We start from the raw sequence: 18,836 nt of genomic DNA, 5'->3' as shown, positions 1-18,836 counted from the left end.
TTATTTTTATTCATTAAAAAAAGTACAGTCAACCCTCACCTACATTTATCTTAAAATGGTGGCAAAATCAATATTATTTTTTAGGATCACATTGCCATCATTTGCAAACAACTTGGCAAATTAGAGATATTAGCATGTTAAATTTGCGATCTTGAATTCGAGGTGAAACAAATTTTATTGTATTGTATTGTCCATTGTTTGTTGCATAATTAGAGTTCTTTTCGAGCGGGCAATCAAAATGCTAATTAAGGCTTGTAATTAACACGTTTTATGAAAACACAGGAAAAGTCAAATAGGTCATAAACTGCTTGGCTTTGCATTTTTGCATTAGAAAACAAGAAACAATACAGCAAAGTTAAATTCAAAGGTAGATTATATGACAAATCAATGCAAAAAGAACATGCAAGCATTACAACTAATAAATGATCCCGCCACTACGAAAATGCGTTACATTTGTTGGCCGCTTGTATGAAAAATCTAATAGGTGGTTTTCACGTTACATCATCACCGCCATGCTGGTGGACGGTAAACAAAAGATTGCTCATTAGCTCGTTTTGTTTGTCCACCAGCATTTGTTCATTTCACCATTGTTATTTGTGTCTCCCGAGATTGCATGAAAACCACCTATAAGTTCTTTAGATAATCCTGGGAAAAGTCTTTGAGCTGTAAATAACCTGACGCTCACTTGGGTCAGTTTTATATGAACAAACACCCAATACTATTGCAAACTCGGCTTAAACCTTTCCTTGTCACTGCTGAATGTAAAGTATTTTGAAAAAATATAATGCAATTAAGCTTACCGAATGTTAGACAAGTTGATATCTTGCGACGTGGACTTCACCGACATCATCCTTACGAACTACCTGCCGACAGGTTACTGTGCATGTGTTTCAGATCTTGAGGAAAAATAAAACTTCGCATTTAACTAAATCTACTAAGAAATTCAAGATTAATCTAATCAGAAAAGCAAATAATTTAACATTGCGACCCGCGTTAACGCTGGCGTGGCATTACAACATTAAATCGAGTCTTCCACCAAATGTACAGCTACACACTGACGAAATCTTAGAATTAGATGTTTCATGACCGTTTTAAAAGGGCAGAGCTTGACAAAGTGTACAGTTTGCGATTCGCTGAAGACAAAAGTTTTTCGGAACGCTTACAACGTAAATCTTAAGTCAGTTCACCCATAGAATATTGCTCTCACCGGACCCTCTTTTACTATTCTAAGCAGAAATCAAACCGCCTTGGCATAATAAATTCTGTAAGATTTATCATTAGAGAGGTCAAAGTTGGAAAGGAGAAAAAAGGCTTACCAAAGAAAGAAATCCACGAACCTTTCCGCGCGCCAAAATGCATATCAAGCAGCGTCACTTCATTACGTACTGCCTCGCCTAGAGAGGGGAATCTGGGTACTACCGAAATGTGACAGAAACTGCCAGCGGATTCACCCAAAAAAGCAAGCGCTTGAGGCAATCCGCCATATTGGAAAAAAGCGAAGGTTGAAGCTTTCGTCAATACATGTACATTCAGGAGCTTATTTTATAAAGCGATTGTCAAAAAGGCTGAAACCTGCATTGAAAGCTTGAAACTGCACTTAACTCCAAAATGGATTCGTCAGGAAAAGGAGTCCCTATCAACTGTACCGCGGGGGCTATTCCGATCAAAAATGAAAAGGGTCAGTACAGCAGTCTACTAAGCAAACTCCTCTGTGCATTATCCTTTCATCATAATGTTTTTTTTTTATCATTTTCAATCATCAACAGGAGAGTTGACTATGCGGAAAGTGAAAGTCAGCAGATATGTAGCTGGCAAACGGTGAGAATACTGTACCTATTTAATAGCTTAGTAATGCGAAGTTCTAGTTCTTTTAAATAATAATCATAACTATGACAAAATTGTCAAATCTGATTGGCTATCAACTGCCCTGGTTTCAGCCTTAATTGGACAGTTTGATAGGACAGTACGCGTCATGCCTAAGTAATTGGACAGTACGCGCCATCACGCGCGCGCTTAAATGGCTTTTTTTCTCACTGCTAGCAAAACAAAATTTCGAATTTCTTGTGTTTTGATTTAAAAAGTAGCTTATTATATCACAAATTTTGTTAAAGTTATGATTAATTGGTAACAGAACTTCGTGTCGTCCAATTCGGTCTGTAATCATACTCGTGATTAAACAAATCAGACTCCCACTACGCGGTCGTCCGATTTTGTTAATCACTCGTATGATTACAGACCGAATTGGACTCCACTCAGTCCTGTTACCATTACTAATAATATAATAATAATTCGTGAATTTTGCTGAAATTTATCAACAAATCTAAACCCCCAATCTTTCACTACCGGAAATTTCAGCCCTGAATATGCCAAGTATTCAAGCGATGAGGAGGATGAAGATGATGAAGTATTGGGAGAACCATTTATGAAAGAACGAGACGTTGACGAACAAGAAATGGACAAGGTATTGCTTTAGAATGGTAATGGAAATGAAAGAAGTCCACTTCAGGCCATAACAAGTATTTATTAAAATATTGGATGAATTCAGATGCTGATCTCAATTCCAGCCAAACTAAATTCAAAAGGGGAAAAATGCTCATTTTGGTCAAACTGCTTGCAAAATACATTATTATAATTTATGCATTTGGTCTGGTACATGAGAAGTTCGGCGTCGGAATCAAAGCCAATCCAATGTCATTCCACAGTTGAAATTCCTGGCTGGGCTAGACGTGAAGAACGGCTGAACCATTCCAAATTGAAATAGGCATTCCTAATTGATTCAGACATCGAGCTTTTCATGTACTTAATTCAATATATTAGGTTCTTGTCATGAAATTAAAAGATCAGCGTCTGAACTGGGCCTTATTTCATGTAGCATTACATGTACCTCTGAGACTTAAGAAAATGGGCAATGGTGTGAGTAATTTTAAGTTTCTTTAGGTGAGTTTTCTCTGAGCTTGTCTTCAGCTCACTATTTAAATGGAATTTCTTAATTGTCATATTTGTTATTCCAATATTATTAACTCTCCACAAAAGAAGTCAGGTCTTTCTTAATGTGCATAGTTATTGTTCATCCATAGCAGCAACATGCTGCTCTTTTACATTACCTATTAATGTTGAAATCAGGACAACTGCTAGCTAAATGGATTGGAGAATTTGTCACAGTTATGGATACTCCTTAAGATACAGTTGATTAACTCTCCACAAAACCTACAGACTTTTACAGAAGAAAACTTCTGATGTTACACACTCATGCTTTTAAGAACCATTTATGGTGGAGGGCCATTTTTTTTAGAAGTTGAATATCTGGTCAACCTCATCACATGTTGAAGCCTAGAAATAATCACTTGAAACATCATGATTAATTGTCATCACAAGACACAATATTGTCAGACAAAAAGTAGTACTGTGTCACTTGTAGTATTGTACACGTGTAGTTTACCATGATGAATAACTAGAACCTTATTTTGCAAGACCTATTACACTCCTTACTTACTCTTATGTTTTTGTCTGTTCTTTAGGTTTTCCAGAAAGCGGAAAAGACAGATAGAAGATTACGACGATTACAAGAAAGAGTTAAAGATGAGGATGATGAAATGTATGTGGTGCTGTTGGTACACTGTATATTTACATACATAATTTTGTTCATATACATATCATCTGAAAAGTTAACTGTTACCTGTTTGAAAGTATCATCATTGAAGCCATTTGTGAAACGCAAACGAACCTGTTCATTAATATCATATATTGTTTTGGCCTGGCATTAAATTGCATAAGAGGTTGATGTACAGGGTAGGTTGCTTGCCCATTAGACAGAACAAGCTAACCAGACAATTAAAGTCATAAAGAGAACTTAGCTGTCAATCAAACCTGCCCAGCCAGGTCAGTCTATATTACCTGGAAGTGATGGTTTTCTAGCCAGCCAGTTCAGTATTTTGTTAAGCACTCCGAGAGGTTTATGCACCCATTTGTTACATGGTAAAATATTTCAAAATCAATATGTCGCTGCTAACTGTGATGTACAATCACGTCTCCATAAACAGATTTTTTTCTCAACATAAAGTCTAGTCTGAGATGTTACTAATTTTTTATTCGGTCTTTTTCTTTTCATTTCATCAGGGAAGGTCACAGACGTCGACCACATGAACCTGAAGTGATTGCCATGGGAGATGAGGAAGCATCAGGTGAAGAGGTATGAAGTTTATTTTTTCTTACGATAGGCTGATTTAGATCCAATGACAGCAACAGCAATATGAACATTTAAACAAACAATAGGTTTTATCTTTACACTTACATCGCACTTTTTTGTTTATGTCTGTGTTGATCTGTATGGTATGACTATAATAACTTCATGTTCTATGGAGCACCAGTCAAGTGCCAAGAAAATTATATTTCTTTTTCTGAACTTGGATATGGTTCTTTGAAGTTCAACTTCAGGAGAGTTTGCCTACAATAGATGAAGCAAGTGATTTGGAATAGATGCAACATATTATGCACCTCAGCTACATCCTACACTCCATTACTATATTTCTAATATACCACTTTTTTTACTACAGTAGTGTCACTCATCCTTCTTAATAACTATTTTACAAATGTAGCTGCATGGTAGTTATTTTTGACTTGAATCTTAGCAATACCAACTCCCAACACAAAGAAGTTGTTTTAAAGATATTTAAAACCATAGATTCCTCAAAAAACAATTTTTTGCAACCTGTGGATATGTTGTCGTTCAATTTTATCCTTGGTTCAAGGTTTATTTCCCATTGTTTCAAACTCATTATCATACATTACCATACCCCAAAACAAAGGGAAATAAAAGTTAAACGTGTAAAATTAATTATGTAAGTAATCCATGTTGTATTAGTTTCAATGCACAGTGATTACAACAGTAAATTACAGGCATGAGGTATCTGATAAAAGCAAAATTTTCAAACAACAGGATGAAGGAGAACCAAGGAGAAGAGTGCAGCGAATGGAAGAAAGCAGGTGCGTGTTAAGTATTTATCCCACATTTTTATCTTTCCCCTAAAATGCTACAAATCTGAAAAAAACATCTCTATACTGTACACCATAATTTCTCACAGGATTTAGTTAAAATGCATTTACACAAATGAGTACCAACCCAAAATTACAATGCACCCTTGAAACAACAGTGCGGCCTTTTGTTGAAATTTTTTTAACTCATGATACCCAAAGGGTATTTATTTGCTTTTCACTGAGATTTTGCATGACCAATTCAAACGTGGTGCTCGAATAATAGTCATTTTTTACCTACTAAGTACAAATACATTCATGTTTCTTTTACTATACATGCTGTTCTATACAAAAAAAGCTCCAAAAAAATTCTTACTTGCTAAAGCTTTACTTTGTAGATATTAATCTACTGGAAAAAATGTTATTTATCTGTTTTAAAGTACAGATATCCATAGCCTTTAAAAAATACACAGTGCATTGTACCTTGCCTTGTTGTTCTAATTGATGGATTATAATTTTGTTTTATGATATTAGTGATGAAGAAGATTTAGACGAAGAGGTACGTTTTCCCTTCAAAAATTTATGTTGTTTTGTGACAGGTATAATCAGATGTTTCATTATTACTTTTAAGTTGATAGATTTGATGTGATCACCCCAGTTGTTGATCAAACCATGATTGTAACAAGCTGAACAAGAACCAAACAGATTAATTTTAGGCTTGAGGTGTGGATTCAAACCTGATCTTTTGGTTCATCTTTCAGTGTTGTGGGTACACTGTACCGGTACTTCAAATAATATCCTCTTATTTGCATGTAAATTGTTTTGTTAAGTAGTGATGTAATTATCTTTTATTCTATTCTTCAGGCTATTGAGCGGAGAAGGTCAATGCTCAGAGAAAGAGCAAGACAGAAAGAAAATGAAAGGGTAAAATAACACCTTATTTACCTTTACGTAACATAAGTTGTTGAATGTTCATGACGGTAATGTCAGTATTTCAACTGGTTGGACTGGCGAAGCAGAAGTTAGATGCCTGTGCCTTCTCATCATAACAATCATCATCTTCTTACAGCTACATACTCAATTTTTATGCTAAATTAATTGAATTTACAATATTAAGTGAACACGCTTTAACACAAAATAAATGTACAGTAGTTTCAAGTATAAGTGCATATGAGTTTAAGCTAGAAAATCCATGCTGGCTCTGGCTGGGTTGCCTAACACCCATATATATATATATATATATATTTTTTTTTTTTTTTTTTTTTTTTTTTTTCGTATTATAAAGTATTGAATGTTTCATGTCATTTTTTTTTAAGGACTTGCTGGATGTGGAAGATGAAACAAAATCTGATGAGGAAGAAGAAGAAGAGGAGGTATCAATTAATAATAATAATAATAATTAGAATAATTATGGAACCCTTTAAGCTACTGAAACGTAGTTGCACAAATTTATTTTGTTCCAAATTGAGCAGCTGTTGTTCCCAAAAATGGCTTTGAACAGTCTATCATACAGTTATGTATGGTGAAATTCGTCATTGAAAATCTTGAACGTTTCCAATGAACAAAAGCTGAAACATCTCTGGTACTTTTTGAATATTAATTTTGCAACAGATGTTAATTTTTTTGCAACCTTCTTCCTCTGCTTATTTCTCTTTTAGTCATCAGAGTATGAGGAATACACTGATTCTGAGGAAGAAGCAAACCCAAGATTAAAACCAGTGTTTGTCAGGAAGTAAGTGTTACTTTCACACATAAGTGAACACTTGGTATCATTCCAACTTAGATACACTTTGTATTTTAATGCTCACAACATATTTATGCCAGTTTGCATAATCCAAGATTTTTGATAAACTGGAAGCACTGATTTTTTTCTGAAAATTATAAAATGATTATTGAAAGGAATGGCAAGCATTCCTAGTGGTATCCCGTGAACTTTACTTTTACTTAAAACTTCATTTTAGTAAACATACATGTAACAATGCAACAAGTGTCAGCACAACAAAAGAGCTGTTAATACCAGTTGGTCATAAATATCTGACTTATATTTCTTGCCCATATCCTACAAATGCTAACTACCGGTACCTGTATGGTCAGATGTGATGATGATGATGATGATGATGATGTTGGTAATCATAATAATAATAATTATTATTATTATCATTATCATTATTATTATCAGCATGTAAAGAAAGTAGTGTCTGATAGCCTGGGTCTAATAGATTTTGCTATCAGGCTAGTGAGTTCTGTTATTAACTTCCCCAATGGGCAAATGAAGTTTTTTAGGTATTCAAATTACAGAAGAACTGTTAAATCAATTCTGCTCATCAAAATGTATTTGGGGCTAGTTGAATTGACGTTTGGGCTAGTATATGCTAGCTTCAGATTGTCGAATGGCTAGCTTTTAAAAAGACTTTCTTTCCACCCTGTATTATAATAATATTGGAAAATTTATAATGCACCAGTATCTATATGGATATAACCAAAAATAATGTGCAGATGATGATGATGATGATGATGACAGGACAGATCAAATTAATACTAAAAACTATACGCTGTACATGTACTAAAAGTCAACATTATGATTGTCCAATTTTTTTTTTTGTTTGTCCAACATAAATGGTGTCTTGGTCAGAAATTAGTATGTCCGTTTTACAAAGAAAATTATTTGCAGATCTGCAGCGATGGTTAGTTTCCTGTTATTGTGTTATCATTGCTCAAATCAAGTGAAAGAAAAAACACTCATACAGGCATATACTATAATGATACGTTTCCTATAAAACGCCTTGTATTGCAGAAGTGACAGGGTTACTGTTCAGGAACGTGAAAAAATGGAACTTGACCAGGAACGAAAGGAAGTGGAGAAAAAGAAGAATGCTGAGGAAAGAACAAAAATATCACGAAAGGTAATTTGAACTGTTGTTGTTGTTTTTTTTTTCTCTAAAAGAAATGGTAGCAGATCTAGACACAGGCAAAACGTTACTGAAATCCATAAACATAAGTGGCAATGTTACATGCTTCGATGGGAAATCAGGGTGAAATTAAAATTGTTCCCCTTATTTTGCTCTGATAACTCTCTAAATGATCTTTTTATGGTTTCCATGATCTTGGCTGTTCTGCCCAAAATGATGGTTAAAGCCCGTTTCAGCCAAGAAGCTTCAGAATTGCTAAACCTGAAGCAAATGGGCAAGGAAATTATTTTATTATCGCTTGTAGCCCATGTGGTGTCTTCATCACAGGCCTCAGTTGTTCAAAAGTTGGATAGCGCTATCCAGCAGATAAGTGGTGCGAAAGTATAGAATACTAAAGTGATGACATCATAAAAATGAAATTTCTGAAATTATGGGATTTGTCAGGATATTCTGAAAGAACAATGTCCAAGAGGCCTACTTACCAAAAATGAGCATTTCAGGGCAAATTATCTCTGAGAGGTTAGCCGGTTATACTCAGAAAACTCAATACAAACCCTTCTAATTTTTTGGGGGGTCGACCCAAAAAAATTTAGAAGGGTTTGTATGGAGTTTTCTAAACATAACTGGGCTACGATCTCAGAAACAATTTGCCCCAAAATGCTCATTTTTGGCAAGTAGGCCTCTTGGACATTGTTCTTTCAGAATATCCTGACAAATCCCATAATTTCAGAAATTTCATTTTTATGACGTCACACTTTAGTACTCTAATTGCGTTATCCTCTGAAGAGTGATTTATCCAATGGATAGCGCTATCCACCTTTTGAACAACTGGAGTCGTTACTACAGTCAACTCTCGCTAAGTTGAACCTTCTGGAAAATGAAATAAAAAAGTTCAAGCTATCGGGAGTTCGAAGTGAATAACTGCAAATAAGAAAATAGGCAAATGGGATATGGAAAGAATGCAAGTATCATGCACACTTCACTTCAAGGGCAGCAACAGATATTTTGATGTTTCATAAAAAGAATTAAGCAACAAAGCTTGAGTAATATATAGGGATGGACACTGTCTCTGAATGGAACTGACAAAGAAGAGAGTGACAAAGAATACACGGGTGCTTACTATTTACATGGGAAACCCCGGAAATTTTGGTTGGAAAATCAAATGGTTCACGCCCTCCCGTTTGGAAGGGCTTCAGAAAAACAGGCTTTGTTTGGATGCGATGCAATTTTTCAACTCTTTTTGGTCTGTTCAGCCGACATGGATATACTTTGTAGCAAGTGGTTCTCCCTCCACGTCAAATTTTATATATTTTTATGTTTATGCACAAAAGTTTCACCCCGGATGGTTTGTGTAAACGGTAAGCCACCCCATCCTTAAGTTGGTTTCAAAAAGCTAATGGTTATAAGTTTGTAGTGCTAAGGAAAACATAAATGTACATGCCTTTAAAGCATTTGTGGTCTTCTCTCTGATGCACAGCTTGTTGAAGAGCTACTTAGAAAAGAATTACAAGAGGAACAAGAAGGTAAAGGGCTATCTTAACTTAGTGTCTTTTAGGCAGGCAGTAGTGTTCAAGACTTCTTATTCCCTGCTACAATCTTGGACAAAACTGTTGAGAAAATTGCATCTTTGGGGGGCATTTTTTCTGAATTTCGTAGCCGACCGATTCTTCCCTCCCCCCCTCCCCCTGGAAGCAGTGTTGTTGGGTCTTCAAAAGAAAGCCGGATCCCTAAGCATTTTTAGGAAGCAACTTTGAATTGGGGGAGGGGGTATTCTTTACGTAAAGCCGTTGATTTTGAAATAGTTTTGTTACGTAGTTTTGTCCAGGATTGTAGCTAAGTTCTCTCATAACAGAAAAAAATGAGTGGAAGGAGAAAGACCTCTTGCTGGCCCCTGACGCTTTTTCCTAAGTTGCCGACGGAGGCAAACTAGTTGGCTATTTACCATCATGACCACGGGGTTAAACTGACGAGGCTACTAAGAACAACGTCTCCTTAGTCGCCGGAGCTGGATTTCACCTTGTGGCGCCCCAAGCCTGTTGAAATCCAGCTCCCAAAACCACTTACCCACGCTGACTCACCTTCAGATGAAACTAGTAGTGTATGATAAATATGGAGCTTACATGTAAGCTACCAAGACAACAAAGGCAAAGACAAGGAAGACAACCATACTGTACGTGCACTATAATTATCCGCACATTTTCTTTGCCGTCAATACAAGCCTACGATGTTCTATCGAGGACATTAACGCAAAATAACGTTTTTCTTTTTTTTCTAAACTTTTAATTGAATACGTCCTTAGGAAGTCATTTCAAGGCAAATTGATTAATATTCTTAGCTTAGTTAGAATATTAACGATGAACTTTGAAACATCGCGATGTCGCTTTTTTTCTCTTTTGCCGTCGTTCTCGTGGTTGCTTACGTGTAAGCTCTCAACAACAGAAAAAAAGATAACCACACATACTCTTAACTTTGTGTTTATGATTATTTCCTGTAGTTGATGATATAGAAGACATTATAATAACTGACGATGAAGATGATGAAGAAGAGGTGATTACCATGTGTATTTATTGTGAGAAACCTTTTTGCCACTCAAGAGCAGTTGCAATAGTCCCTAAAAATTGATGTTTTCATATATTGATTCCAATTACACCCCAACGTGTAGTGAGAGAGACCTTTAGATTCTAGGACGAGAACGACTACGAGTACGAGATTTGACTTAAAGTTTTTTCGCCTATTCTCAAATAATAGACACTCCGGAAAGCTTCATTGTACTTCCTTTCCGCCAAGAAAATAGCGCAGTTATCTTTATTGAAGGAGGCTAAGCCATCCCCGGCCGCAAAATGATAAACCTTTTACACTTTATTACTTGTTTCCGCCACTACGGCATTCTCGCTAAAACTGGTAGTAGAATGGTGGCGGCCACCACGTTTTCCCGCCAAAGTGACGCGCACGTGCGCGCACTACAAAGTATTTAGAAAATCTCGTACTCGTACCCTTACTCATCGTCTTAGAATCGAAATGCCTGTATACCTCACGAGATGACAGGATTTAGGTTATCTTTACTTTGTCTATTTATGTTAGTTTCGAACTTTCCTGACTATGATTTGAAAAGGTCAGGGTAAAGAGTCCTTATTTTACCTCGGTTGACTGAAATAGTCATCCTCTGACTAACAAACCTGGACCCGACTCCCCCTCCCAACTACTCTGCATTGGTGTATTTCAAAAGTTACACTGGAGAGTTACCCTCATTGGACTGAAAGCTATAGGTCATAAGTTGCTGTTACTTTCAGGGGCATCAGGTAGAACGGACACATTAAAAAACCCTATTATTGATTAAATGTATTACCTTAGCAAAGAGTACGTCTTACGATGCCAGGCTAGCGTTCATACAACTCCGGCCACGCAGTAATTTTCTAGGAGTTATAATAACTCCTCTAGTGGGTTAATTTAACTCCTTACAGTGGAGTTATTTTTTGGGGAGTTGTTTTAACTCCAAAGAGGAGTTTAAAGAACTCTTTTCCAAAAGTAAAAATGACCCCAGATATTGAGGAGTTAAAATAACCCCAGAAAAGGAGTTATCCTGTACCTAAAATTTTTACTCCTCTTTTAGAGTTAAAGCAACTCCAAAAAGAGTAAAAACAACCCATGTAAGGAGTAAAAATAACCCCATTTTGGAGTTATTTTAACTCCAGACTGGGAGTAAAAAGAACTCTTTTTCAGAAGTAAAAATGACCCCAAATTTGGAGTTCAATCAGGAGTTAAAGTAACCCCATAAAAGGGATTATCCTGTACCTAAAATTTTTACTCCATTTTTAACTCGTGGGTACGCGCGAGCGTACCACGAGTTATTGCAGGGACTGAGATATGCAAATGAGTCACTCGCTCACTCACTCGTAGTAGACGCACTTCGTAATTAATCGGGTCCGAACTCGAGAGCGCGAAGATCTATCGTTTCCAAAGAAGCACTCGCTCGCCGAAGTTCGGTAGCATCAAATTCCTCGCTGCGAGCGTGCATCGTGCGGTACAGCACGGTTAGGATAGAGGTCTTACCAAATTTAAGCCAGGCAGGAATCTTTCAAATTAGTACGATTCAAAAGCCTTTGACCCGTCCAGGCGTTAAACTTGACAAGAAGATGAGCATTTGCTCTTCGACTCCTAAACTTCGACGCTGGCTTGATCTCCTACCTTGTAGTACTGTAGTAGGTTATGTGTATGAATGAATTTGTGGCGGTCAGTATAAAACACGGACTGCGGACTACGGACTGCGGACTGGGTATAAAATACGGACTATAAAATACGGACTGGTGAAATGTATAGTAAATAAAGGCACTTCTTCTTCTTCTTCTTCTTCTTCTTCTTCTTCTTCTTCTTCTCCTTCTCCTTCTCCTTCTCCTTCTCCTTCTCCTTCTCCTTCTCCTTCTCCTTCTCCTTCTCCTTCTCCTTCTCCTTCTCCTTCTCCTTCTCCTTCTCCTTCTCCTTCTCCTTCTCCTTCTCCTTCTCCTTCTCCTTCTCCTTCTCCTTCTCCTTCTCCTTCTCCTTCTCCTTCTCCTTCTCCTTCTCCTTCTCCTTCTCCTTCTCCTTCTCCTTCTCCTTCTCCTTCTCCTTCTCCTTCTCCTTCTCCTTCTCCTTCTCCTTCTCCTTCTCCTTCTCCTTCTTCTTCTTCTTCTTCTTCTTCTTCTTCTTCTTCTTCTTCTTCTTCTTCTTCTTCTTCTTAAGGACTCCCCAAGATCACGGGGGAAAATGGATGTGAGTTTGAGCATTACCTTTTTAAAATAACAGCGGAAATCGAGATAAGAAAACATAAGCTAACGTTTTGCGTCCTACTTCGCGGAGGAGTTGTGTCGGCTTTGTATCGCATATGTTCTTTCATTGCCATGAAATGCGTTGACATTATTTTTTAGTCTCAGTAGCCTGGTTTCAATTAGCCTTAATTTCATCCCATTGCTTCGAATCGTTTTTATGGCTCGATCGTTTGCCCCGGTCGTTTGCCGGCGGAAGTTCCATCGAAAAGGCATTAAATTTGAGACTTTTCGCCAAATCATGTGACCATCCTCAATGGCGTAGTGGCTATGTGAGGTCGGGTTAAACCGAAGGTACCGGGTTCAAATCCTGCTTAAGACTTTCTTTTTCCCTTCTTTCTTTTTTTTTCTTTTTCCTTTTGTCTTGTTTGCTTATTTGTTTTGCTGTTTTTTGTTTTGTTTTTAAACATATACTTAAATAACTGTTACTAAAGTGCAATAAACAGCAAGAAAAGTATTGTGTTTCCAGAACAAGGATGGTATATTTATAATATGAATTTCTATCATTTCCTAAAATTCACTGTGGGAAAACCAGAGGTGATAACTAATTGATTATTTTCTAAACAACGTACCCACGAGTTGACGATAGTCTTTCTTTGATTGGAGTTATAGTAACTGCCTGAAAAATTACTGTGCAGGCAGTCTCGACGTTCTCTCATTATTTATCCAGCCTTGCGTGAAGAGATAATGAGGCCTCACGCTGTCGTAGTGTCTGAATAACAAAGAGGGTCGATATGCAGCGAATTTTAACTCACATTGACAACATCTTCCAACAAGGTTGAACGGTAGAGCGGAATGGCCTCGACATTTGCTACGCATGCATTAAATGTTAGTAGATGTGGAGACCGGTTGAATCATTTGAATTTGATTATTATTCTTTTACTTTCGGGTAAATAATTAGCACCCACACATTTGTCGCACTACTCCAAGAAATCACCTATATTTAGGCAGAGAATTACATCTTAGATAAGCTGCATCTGACCTTTCTTATGTTCTTTGCTTTTAGTATGAGGCGTGGAAAGTTCGAGAACTCAAACGGATCAAAAGAGATAGAGAGGAAAGAGAACAGTAAGATAAATCTATCTGATAATAACTTAAATGGATCAAAAGGAATGGCAAAAGAAACATCCACTTTTAATTGTTTTGCGTTTATGAACTCAGTTGATAAACTTATTTGAGAGTCAATGTATTTAGCACGAAAGTACTAATTGGGACACTAGAATACGTCTCTTACTGAAGACCGGGCCGCCATTTTATGTGGTGATCTGGACCACGCGAAGCTCTTGCCGTTTGCAGGGCAAAGGCAGTAAAAAGAGACCTTTAGCATCAGGTAAACCGCAAACCGCAAACCGCAAACCACAAACCGCAGTTACGCGTTTGCAGTTTCGCGTTGCCGAGATTTCACACTTTAGCAAGGCGTTCAGTTCAGTTCAGTTCAGTTCATTTTTATTTAGGCAAAATATAATACAATACAAGAATACATATAGGAATTGTAAGGTTGCAAGGGAGCCCAGAAGAAACCAGAAGGCTTTATGATGCCTGGGCTCTCCAGTCTCAAAGAAATAAGCAAAATAAAATGAAATTCGCGGAGTGATACGTTAAAAATAGGAACTAAACAGAGATTGAGTTAAGATATGAATTCAGTAACCAGATAGAAAAAAAATTTAACACTGGATTGGAACAGAATACTTTCCTTTGTTAGTACGGCAGAAACGAATATAAAATTGATTTGAACTACGCGTTCATTGTTTAGGGCCGCCATGTTGTTTTCATCAAGTCGAAGTGCATCACTTTAATCGCCCAAAACTCAGCAATAATTCATTGATTCGAGATCAAAAATCCAACAAACACATCGCAAACGGATATAAAAAGCTAGTTCATACCTTTAAACGCGAGGCTGTACAATTTTTTGTGGCAAGAAACCTTGCCGTAAATCACTTACCGCTGGAAGCCTCTCCTGCGGTTCAAACGTGAACTGCAAACTGCAAACGTGACCGCAAGGCCGTGGTCACGTGACATTTTGCGGTTTGCGGTTTGCAGTTTCCCATGAAAAACGTGATGCTAAAGGTCCCTAAAAGCATCACGTTTACGTCAAACGGCAAACGCGAATCTTTACCACGTGACCAAGTTTCCTCTTTACTTGTCGTTTACTGTTCATTATTTCTACATCTAAATTAGTTATTTCACGTAATTTTTCATCCATAAGAATTGTTATGACCTGTTTTTATCTGCTCATTTTCTATTTTGAGAAATTCTCAACTTGAATCTGACGTTTGCCTTTTGCTATACACGTGAAGCTTAAACTCTCTAGTACTTTCATTTCTCAGATATTTTAAGACCCTGAGTATTGGTCCGGCCCTGGGAATTGAACCCGCGACCTTCCGCTCTGCAGTCAAACGCTCTACCGACTGGAGCAGAAGCTAATCTTGCCGCAGGTGATTTCAACTCAACTCTGCTAGCAACCTTTTCAGTTTGTTAATTCTTCTTCTTTCTTACGTTTAGAATGGAGAAAGAAAGACAGGAAGTCGAACGTCTTCATGATCTTACTGAAGATCAGTGGAGAAGTGAAGTTAGGAACAATCCGAAAGTTGTCACCAACAAAGCTGTTAAAGGAAAATACGGCTTTTTACAGAAATACTATCATCGTGGCGCCTTCTTTTTGGTAAGTTGATTTCCCGTTTCGCTGCACACAGCTACAATTCCGGACAAAAGTTCTTGGAACAGTGAATTTTCTGTATAGTCAGGGTTCCCTCATAAAGCAGTGTGGCCTTTTCAAAAATATCTCGCCGTTCTCCCTCCCCACACCCTATACAATGTTGCAACATGAGAAAGTTTTGGATATACGCGTCCACGTTTTTTGTGGGGTGGGGGAGGGGTTGGGTATGTCTGATTTGAAAAAAAGCCCCACAGATAGACATTTTTCCTACAGTCTGGCTCGCTTTGTAAAGCTCGCGGCATGTTAATTAAAAGCAACAAAAATCAACTTCGCGATAACATTACATCCAAGCCAGCCGCCCGGTTAGCTGGAATACCGGTGTCAAAATGGTGTAAATATGCAGTAGAACTTCTCCACAATGACCACCTTGGAGGCAGAAGAAAGGGGCCTTTGAGGACAGGTGGCCTCTAGTGGCGGTTCGACAGTACCGGAATAAAAGTCATCTCAGCAAAGGTAGCCATGTTCCGGCTCGTTTCACCAGCACCTTAGTTGGATAGGTTACTTTTCCTGTAGTTTCTTGGCTAATTATCCTCTAGAGGTCAAAATTTTCAATGCGTCTCTGAAGACAAAGCGTCGATTTTACATTCAACTCACGCTCGACTCCTTTGTGCGTTGCCGACAGGTGTATCATTTGCCTGATATAATATCCACCCACTAGCCACCTCTGCCTCGGTGAATAATTGTTCGATTTCTGTTGTGTTTTTGGGAATCCGCTAAGCTTGGTCTAGTAACTTTGAGGATCATATCCACCTTTATCTTTAGTCTACAGTTCATGTGTGTGTTTTACTTCATGTTTCCACCGTTGATAATGAATAATTGTTGTTTATCCTCTTGAAACGACCAACTTATGAAAAGATATCGGGCCCACTGATTGTTGTAAACCGTGGTCTAAGAGCGCACACCATAATTTGGTCAAATGGCCATAAGAATGTTTGGGTGAAAAGCTGTTAAAATTAGTATTTGTCAAAGCCTCGTACTGTGATCTGAGAAATTTGTGCTGGTTCTGTATGTTAACATATATATTTTTTCTTGCTTCACAGGACCAAGAGGACGACGTCTACAAACGAGACTTTGCAAAACCTACACTCGAAGATCACTTTGATAAAACAGTTATCCCAAAAGTTATGCAGGTCAGTGCGTGTAATTCAGTAAAACAGCACAAATATATCCTTTCTTTCTCCCTCTATTATTTCTAAGACGGCTGTAAGACAGTTATCGTTTCCGTGGGAAGAAGGAACCAAAGATAAAAACGAAAAGAAACAACCTTTTTCTTAGCTGTGGAACTCAATCGAGAAGTTTGCAACAGGTCATTTATATGGCGCTAGGCTCGATTATTTATGCAGCCGCTTTTTGGCAAATCAGCCCGGACAAGACCGCACCAAGGAGTTCGACGGAAATCGAGCCTAATATGGAGGTTTCTTTTACTCTGAAATTTTCTCGTTTGATTTCCTTACTTTTTTTGCAAACGTTTGAAGGTGTAACGTACTTCCTTGTTTCCCCCAGGTGAAAAACTTTGGCCGATCAGGTAGGACAAAATACACCCACTTGGTGGATCAAGACACAACACAGGTAAGTCATTTGGAACAACGCCCGTTCTGCTTAAACTGCTCACATTCATTATAGTACAGTCTTATCAATATCTTTAAGTTTTGGAAAACTGGTCTTTGTTGAGTTTTATGAAACTTTACTCCGTAAGACCGTAACCTTTGAACAACTTAAGGAACTGTTATCCCTCGTGTCCCATCCACGCCACGGCTAAACCTGTTTTAAAAACGCTGTTAACACAAGTTAATACAGTTTCTTACAAGTTGCTCACCGCTACGTTAACACTATAATAGCAAAGGGTTCAGAGGTTTACTTGCATCGTATCAAAAATCTTTTTTCCAGTATCCTCTCAGTGGGTTTTATTTGTTAAAAGCTGGTGTAAAAAGAAAAGATAACGCTTCATCGGAGTTGTGAATGGAACTTATGAGAGAGTAATCGGTAATTTCGTTCCAAAGGCCTATTCTCTTGAAATTGGTATCGCGCGCGACAATCGTTACGTTGAGAGTCGTGTCACCTTTTAGTAGCTGCGTTTGCTGAGCAAGGTTTGTCTAGCAGTTCGTTTGAAAATAAATACATAAGAGTGGGAAAGCTAATTAAATTTATACCAAATACTAATGTCGGACGAAACGGCTTCGGGCGAATCGGCTTTCTGGCGAACTAATGAAAACCAAATTAGCAGAGTTGCCACATCTGCTCTCCATGTTTTGTATTAAGCTGATTTAGCATCAGGACGGGAACGTCAGTTGACGACGGGGAAGCGCGCGGAAAGGACTAAACTCGACTTCCGGTGCCCAATTTGTCGCTCTGCCATTGGTCAAGCCAGTTGTTTGATTTGTGCGCGCCGTCGTCAACTGACGTTCCCGTTCTGTTGCTAAATCAGCCTATTAATGAATTTCGTGTCCTCCTTTAGATGGATTCGCCCTGGACGCAGGATAACACTCTGGCTATGAAGTTTCACACTGTTCGCGCTGGTGGAAGCAAACAAACGTTCCAGAGACCAAGCAAACGGAGAAAGTAGTTTCCTTACCCGGTTTCTCTTCTCTACTGAGGTGTTTAAGATTAAAAATGTTAAAATATTGAAAACAAGAAAACAACGACGCGAGACAAGGGAGCGCAAAAGCTCGTATCATTAAACTTTTAGGCGCTCTGTGAGTAACGTTTGGTTAGCGGGAATTTTCTGTGGAATAAAACTGTTTAGCTGTCATCTTCTTTAGTTGAGGCCGTTGATTGCAACAGTTTTTTGTCACTTCTTCTCGGAAGGTTACTTCGTAAGATAGACAGAGAGATCCCCAATGAAACAGCGCAATTCAATGAACATTTTGCGCACATAGGCTGCTGGTTAAGATCAAAGCTTACAATTTCTTTTTTATTCTTTTTTTCTAATTTACGCAGGGTCCGAAATTACACTCAGTACACATTTAAAAACCAATAAATTACCGGAATACCAATTAGTTTTCACTTCCTGGCCACTGTAAGCCGCTTTTCTTGGAGAGGAACCCCCTTATGATTTCAAGACAAGTTTTTTGTTGAATGATGGCTGAGAGTATGCGTGAACTGTTATCACATACTTCAACAATGAAATCGTCGTTAGCGTTTTTTTGGAAACACAGTCTTAAGAAAGCGATTTGCGCGAGACGAAAGGGAAGCAATCTCTATTGTACATTTCTTACCATCCTATACGTCGAGCACTCATCTTGACTTTTGTGTACATATGCAGTAACAAATAAATAGTTTTCGTAAACAGAACTACTGGGTTACTATTGTGACGTGTCGATTGTACTTTTAATAATCCGGTGAAAGTGCGAAGCAACCACCGTTCACATTTGCACTTTCAAGGGTCTACGTAAAGAGAAGCTGTTCGATCTTTTTCAAAAGAGGAGAAAATGAAAAATGCAA

The 18,836-nt window shown here is 37.9% G+C and overlaps 1 protein-coding gene across 1 annotated transcript; it reads left to right on the top strand.

The window, feature by feature from the left end:
• The first annotated feature begins 1,463 nt into the window (after positions 1-1,463).
• On the top strand, positions 1,464-18,699 carry LOC140927032 (microfibrillar-associated protein 1-like). The gene is made up of 18 exons (XM_073376696.1): positions 1,464-1,678; positions 1,767-1,818; positions 2,356-2,461; positions 3,519-3,595; positions 4,117-4,189; positions 4,937-4,983; positions 5,506-5,530; positions 5,836-5,895; positions 6,288-6,344; positions 6,630-6,703; positions 7,766-7,874; positions 9,358-9,403; positions 10,375-10,427; positions 13,686-13,747; positions 15,182-15,341; positions 16,436-16,525; positions 16,899-16,964; positions 17,851-18,699. Exons 1-18 carry the CDS (start codon positions 1,609-1,611, stop codon positions 17,956-17,958), a joined length of 1,335 nt encoding a protein of 444 aa, XP_073232797.1. The 5' UTR covers positions 1,464-1,608; the 3' UTR covers positions 17,959-18,699.
• Positions 18,700-18,836: the final 137 nt, after the last annotated feature.

This window comes from Porites lutea, chromosome 2 (assembly GCF_958299795.1).
Source record: "Porites lutea chromosome 2, jaPorLute2.1, whole genome shotgun sequence".
Lineage (NCBI taxonomy): Eukaryota > Metazoa > Cnidaria > Anthozoa > Scleractinia > Poritidae > Porites > Porites lutea.
Note: the sequence above shows the minus strand (reverse complement) of the source record. Positions and strands in the feature narration are given on the sequence as shown.

What these genes read in the sequence shown, in the direction of transcription:
- LOC140927032 (XM_073376696.1), top strand. Translation starts at nt 1,609, where the DNA reads ATGGATTCGTCAGGAAAAGGAGTCCCTATCAACTGTACCGCGGGGGCT. An exon ending in AAACCAGTGTTTGTCAGGAA is followed by an intron (nt 6,704 to 7,765) that starts GTAAGTGTTACT and finishes CTTGTATTGCAG; the next exon opens with AAGTGACAGGGTTACTGTTC. An exon ending in TTATCCCAAAAGTTATGCAG is followed by an intron (nt 16,526 to 16,898) that starts GTCAGTGCGTGT and finishes TGTTTCCCCCAG; the next exon opens with GTGAAAAACTTTGGCCGATC.